Here is a 6619-nt window from a genome sequence, read left to right on the forward strand (position 1 = left end):
TCCTTGTTTTATTTATCCTTCGCATCTTAGTTTTGCGAGACATCAATGAGAGGGGCCGTGACTTGGAACAGATTTTGACGCAGTACACTACATTCGTCAAGCCTGCCTTTGAGGAGTTCTGCCTTCCGGTGAGAAGGGGTATTGTGCATTGGGGTACAGGGACTGTTCTGGTCATAGCGGTCATTGCTGTAGGACCAATGAATTTCAGTCTGTCAGAGAACAGGCCAGGCCTTTGCTTGTGGAGAGGTCGTCCCACTTGCATGACTGTTTGTGATGGGAGTGGTCCTTGTTCTATTGAGAATTTAATCATTTGTGTCTCATTCACAGACCAAGAAATATGCTGATGTAATTATCCCCAGGGGAGTTGAAAATCTCGGTGAGTTCAGAACCACTTGCAGTATTTGACCTGGGCAGCATGCTGGTTATCAGGGGGGTTGGTACAGATCTGAAGTTATGGAATCATTTTGTCTGCTGCTGTGATGGTGAGCTTGGATCAGTATGGGGGGGGGGGGTAGATGAGGGCTAAATGCTTTGGTCAGATGGAAGGGTGTTGCCAGTGGCGATGTCAGTAGGACTCAGACTTGAATGGGAAAGCTTAGAATCATAGAAGAAAGCAGCGATGTGACTGGCAATGCTTGTGCTGTCTTTAGGAAGAGCAGTGATGCTCAACTCACTGCTGCTGATTTCTGATCTTAGTCACCTGACAATGAGGGTGTGGTAATCCAGAGATCTGAATTTAAATTCCTCCAATGCATTTACTGAATTTGAATCTCATTTCTAATTTGAAAATTAAAAAAAAACTATCAGTAATCTCAAAAATATATCCTTCAGATAAGGAAGCCCAGCCTGTGTGAATTCAGACCTACTAGCATTCTGGCTAGTTTTACTCTAATCATGTCATTGAAACACAATCAATTTGTCATCTAGCATTGACTTGGACACTGAATTGACTAAACTTGATGTGCGGGCTTTGGTGTCTGATGCGCCCAGAGTTGACCGTGGTCTGCAAATTCCTGTCCAAATCACCGTTTGTCAATCACCATTAACTCCGAATCCCGGAACACACTCTCCAACAACAGTGGGAGTACAGACTGATGAGGTTTAGGAATCTCCATTTACACAGGGATGTAGGGGTGAACAATAAATGGTTCAATGGTTCCATGTAATATCAGAGAATGTATACAGTATACAACCTGAAATTCTTACTCTTAGCAGACATCCGTGAAACAGAAGAAAAACCCCAAAGAACAAATAAACTAAATAATAAATGGTGGCGCTACCAGCATTGCTCCATTGCGGAAAGATAAAAACTCCATTAAAGTTATTGATTGTCTGTTCCCAGTGTCTTTTTAAATGGAACACAAAACATTTCCATTTCTATTTCTCTCCCCTTTTGGTCTTCTGCCAAAATAATTTTCTACCGATTGACTCACCAGTGGAAATATTTTCTAGTTTATTCAATCCAAATGCCTGATCCTGCAAACCTGGAGCTTGCCTCCTATTGTGGGTTGTCTCCAGCCCTGTCTAACCCCCGAATGCAAACTTGGTGTTCCTGCTCGATCTCTTCCAAGGACGTTGCATCTCCTGTAGCGTGGTGAGAATTACTGACAGTTCTCTGAGGGAACTCTTCTATGTTGTTCTGTGGGTTTAGTATAATCCAGAAGGGCAATGGTTGAGGGTGTGGATACTTGAAGGGAGTTAGAAAGTGTAGTGGGTGGGGGGAGGTTGCCTAGTTTGTCTGGTGCGTTCATTTGAAATCTTTGCTCTCTCTCTCTCTGCAGTTGCCATCAATCTGATTGTGCAGCATATTCAGGATATCCTGGCCGGTGGCCTGACCAAACGCAATGGTTACGTGAATGGACACACCATACTACGCACCCGCCACGCCTCAGAGTCCAGTACCCGGCCGCACTGATCCCAGACAGCAAAGACGGGGAGAGACCATCACTTGTTTACTTCCTCACAGTCGGAGTTTTACTATGTGACTGACGATGCTACTTTTTCCTCACTTAAAAAGATTCTCAATTTACTGTGGCCCTGGGTTTTCCCTCATCTCTAGGTGCTGTTGGCAGCAAGTATACGGGAACGGGAACATTGATCGTTGGTTGGGATATACCGTCTGCAACTCTGGAACCAAGGGTATCGTCATCGTTGACTTGCTTTCCATAGTGTTTCACTCTGGGGAGAGGGGTGGAGCATTTGTGGTAAATAACGCCCTTCTTCTTGGCCTGGGGACTTTACCCCAGGATATGTGCCATTGTGATATAATTTGGGTCTTCTCAGACTGGTGATTATAGGTGTTTGATTATCTGTATTATAGGATTGAGCCACCCCATACTGCCCTGTATGTGATGGTTATATTCAGTGAATTGACTGGAACAGGTAGCCATTTTGTTCGGAGCAAATTCCTAGTGCACAAGGAGACCCTGAAATAAATGTCATATTTGGCTCAGCTGAGCCAAGAAATGATTGTGCCACGTAAACTGTTCTTGTGTGGACTTAGTACAGGAGAGTGTGAGTAGTGTTAGGGTTGAGCTTGTCTGTATGTACATGCACACATGCATCTCAGCAGCACTTCCTATCCCTGCTGCAAGCTGCAATAATTGCCTTCCATTCATTCGCATTTGATAGATAAATCCTTTCTAAAATACAACCCCATGAATGTGCACCGGGAGAAACAGGGCTTTGAGTAGCTGCAGTGATACAAGCTTTGCTCGAGCTGTGAAGTCTTGCACTTTGGTGAATGAGTTCAGTTACCATTGTCTAAAGTCGGAAATTCTGGCTTCATTTTGTCTCTCCCCCGGTTCCTGGAAGTGCTGTGTTTTGCTGGTGCACATTTGCCTTTTGTGTGACATGTTACAAGGCTTTTTTAAAAATTCAGTCGTGACAGTGTTGGCACAGGCAATGGGGTGGGCCTGGATCATTTACAGTACCTACTTGGAGAAACTCAACTGGCAAGAATTCTGGCTGGTTGGCTCAGTGTTTCTAAGCCCTTTGTGGCTGTTTGTATTATTTGGATATATTCATGGGGTCACTGGAGGAGCCCAGCTGCATCAGTTGAATAAAAGGTTGCTGCTGATAGTTTAATGTTTGTGATTCTAAGGCTGGAATCTCCTTGGGATTTTTCTATAACCCAAAATTCTGGTGGGAACGTCTGCCTGTCTTTGAGTTGCAGCCCTCTGGTCTTTGTTGCAGCCCCGCCATCCAAAGATTCAGTGGGACTTGTATAGCAAAATGAAAAACTTTATTAGCTTGGCAGTAGTCTCTGAAGAACAGCTTCCAGGTCTGTCCTGGGCTTGTAGTGTCAGATGCTGTGAAGAGAGTGTTTAACTGTGGAGATTGCAAAGCTGTGTAAAATCAAGCCTCCAATTTTCCAGGAATTCATCCTCTGACTGGGTCATATAAACTCATCACTGGAATTCCCTGAAATAGTCACGAGGAATGGGGCATGGGGAAATAGTTAAGGGGCTTTGAGGGGTGCCTGGTGTATTCCATGTTTTATGCGCTAAGTCGATAACTAGGACAACAAACTGAGCTGTTTTGCGAGAAACTGTCAAATTCCTTGAAATGGGAATGTTTTGTTTAAGAGTTTCAAGTAGATGCAATGCTGCAATTTAAGGCATTCTGAGCTCGCACTAATCCAAGCCTGTTTGCCTCTAGATGCCATGTCATTCCTTCTCTGATCTCCTTGTGGCTCAAGGATATTTCTGAATTGTCTAATTTCAGTTCCCTAAATCCACCACTGTTCTGGATGAAGCGTAATCTCTGAACATCGTTTAATTAGTAGTTGGGATTCACCAGTTGCCTGGATTCCATTGCACTTTCTATAATCATGTAGTTTTTTTTTGATTGTGTGTTTGGGAGAGTGCCAGGACTTCACAGGATGTTTTTCCAACAGCTGTTGAGTATTTCTCTGTTCATTGGTCTACTGCCTGACACTGAACAGCAACCTTGCACTTAATAACTATTACTTGAACCTTATTGAACTGACACAATATTTAAGGATATGTCTGTGGCGTACGTGGTGAATATGCACTAAGCAATGAGGTGAAAAGACCAAGGTTTAATGTTGTGTGATTCATGCAGCTTGATTTATGTAATCTATTTGTTCATTACTACTCATGGTGAAGGATGAACTGAAAGTGTTCATTTCCATCAGATGTTTATTTTTAGTATATGTACTGTATATTAACTTAAAAGGAGTTAGCTCAATAAAAGGCTAAGGCTTGCAACACTGCTAACACCTGGCTGTTGGTAAGATTCTCTCTACGTAATGAGCCACCCACTCTGAATTTGAGAAGTAGCAAAAGGCGATCACTCAGATGGTGAGTATTCTCACTCTATCAGAGCTGCCTCTTGAACTTACGGTCAGCTGATTCAAGAGGTAGTCACCCTTCACATAGGCTCCACCTGGACCCAAACAACAAGCAAGTCAGAGATCCGCATTCCATCCACATACAGGCGTAAATTGCAGAGGAAAAAGAATTAGGGAAGGATATGATTGGTGATGTCATGGCCTAGCATATGAGGCTGCAGCACTTGTATCTTTATCATAAGGGGGTGACTTCCCGAGATTCCCATCATCACAACAGCAATTCCATTCACATCACACTGTATTGAGCATCCAGGTATGTCAAGTACTATCCAGGCAGATCACAATGAAAGAAGTGGTTCAGAGCTAGCTGGTCCTCTTGACTCAATAGCTCCAGTCCAGTTAGAACACCAATTTGCCTTTTGGTATCAAAAAGGTATAGTCACATCCTCAAAAACTTCAATCGGGCTCGTAAGGCACGGACTGCCTTTGACAAAGCCATGCTGACTATTCCTAATCATATAATACCTCTCCAAATGTTCATGAATCCTGCCTCTCAGGATCTCCATCAACTTACCAACCACTGAAGTAAGACTTGCTGGTCTATAATTTCCTGGGCTATCTCTACTCCCTTTCTTGAATAAGGGAACAACATCTGCAACCCTCCAATCCTCTGGAACCTCTCCCATCCCCACTGATGATGCAAATATTGCCAGAGGCTCAGCAATCTCCTCCCTCACCTTCCATAGTAGCATGGGGTACACCTCATCCGGTCCCAGAGACTTATTCAACTTCACGCTTTCCAAAAGCTCCAGCACATCCTCTTTCTTAATGTCTGTATGCTCGAGCTTTTCAATCCGCTGTCAGGCATCCCTACAATCGCCAAGATCCTTTTTCGTAGTGAACACAGTACTGAAGGAAAGTGTTAAGTACCTCTGCTATCTCCTCCGCTTTCATACACACTTTCCCACTGTCACACTTACTAGGTCCTATTCTCTCACATCTTACCCTCTTGCTCTTCACACACTTGTAGAATGCCTTAGGGTTTTCCTTAATTCTGCACGCCAAGGCCTTCTCTTGGCCCCTTCTGGCTCTCCTAATTTCATTCTTAAACTCCTTCCTGCTTGCCTTATAATCTTTTAGATCTCTATCATTACCTAGTTTTTTGAACCTTGTGTAAGCTTTTGTTTTCTTATTGACTAGATTTACTACAGCCTTTGTACACCACGGTTCCTGTACCCTACCATCCCTTCCTGTCTCATTGGAACATACCTATGCAGAACATGCAAATATCCCCTGAACATTTGCCACGTTTCTGCTGTACATTTCCATGAGAACATCTGTTCCCAATTTATGCTTCCAAGTTCCTGCCTGATGGCTTCATATTTTCCCTTAGTCCAATTAAACTCTTTCCTAACTTATCTGTTCCTATCCCTCTCCAATGCTATGGTAAAGGAGATGGAATTGTGATCACTATCTCCAAAATGCTCTCCCACTGAGAGATCTGACACCTGACCAGGTTCATTTCCCAATACCAGATTAAGTACAGCCTCTCTTGTAGGAAACCTTCCTGAACACACCTAACAAACTCCACCCCATCTAAACCCCTTGCTCTAGGGAAATACCAAATTAAAATCTCCCACCAGGACAACCCTGTTATTATTACACCTTTCCATAATCTATCTCCCTATCTGCTCCTCATTGTCCCTGTTACTATTGGGCGGTCTATTTTAAAAAAAACACCCAGTAGAGTTATTGACCCCTTCCTGTTTTTAACTTCCACCCACAGAGACTCAGTAGACTCCCTCCATGACTTCCTCCTTTTCTGCAGCCGTGACACTACCTCTGATCAACAATGCCGCGCACCCCCCCACCTCCTTTGCCTCCCTCCGGGTCCTTTCTAAAACATCTAAAGCCTGGCACTCTAAGTAGCCATTCCTGCCCCTGAGCCATCCAAGTCTCGGTAATGGCCACAACATCATATCTCCAAGTACTAAATCGCGCTCTAAACTGATCTGCTTTGTTCATGATGCTTCTTGCATTAAAATAAACACATCTCAAACCTTCGGTCTGAGCGTATCCCTTCTCTGTCACCTGCCTATCCTCCCTCTCGCACTGTCTCCAAGCTTTCATTGGGTATCAACTGGAACGGAGCGCAGCATGTCTGAGCTGCTCAGCTTATGTTCTACAAGGATCACTACCCTTCAAACAAGGTGAAAGGGCCGAGTCCAGAAATGTGACTGCCCTTGACGAACTCAGTCTTTGATTTGGCGTAGCAGCAAGAGATCCAAATCAAGCTTATCACTG

At 43.9% G+C, this 6619-nt stretch overlaps 1 protein-coding gene across 2 annotated transcripts in view; it reads left to right on the plus strand.

Annotated features, from left to right (window-relative positions):
- LOC140191136 (uridine-cytidine kinase 2-like) overlaps positions 1-4234 on the plus strand; it is an 11694-nt gene extending 7460 nt beyond the window's left edge. For both annotated transcript variants that reach the window (XM_072248258.1, XM_072248257.1), the window contains exons 5-7: positions 31-128; positions 328-376; positions 1782-4234. In XM_072248258.1, coding sequence (XP_072104359.1) covers positions 31-128; positions 328-376; positions 1782-1915 — 281 coding nt within the window. In that variant the 3' untranslated portion in view covers positions 1916-4234. The remainder of the gene's footprint in view (positions 1-30; positions 129-327; positions 377-1781) is intronic.
- Positions 4235-6619: the final 2385 nt, after the last annotated feature.

This window comes from Mobula birostris, chromosome 32 (assembly GCF_030028105.1).
Source record: "Mobula birostris isolate sMobBir1 chromosome 32, sMobBir1.hap1, whole genome shotgun sequence".
Taxonomy (NCBI): Eukaryota; Metazoa; Chordata; class Chondrichthyes; order Myliobatiformes; family Myliobatidae; genus Mobula; species Mobula birostris.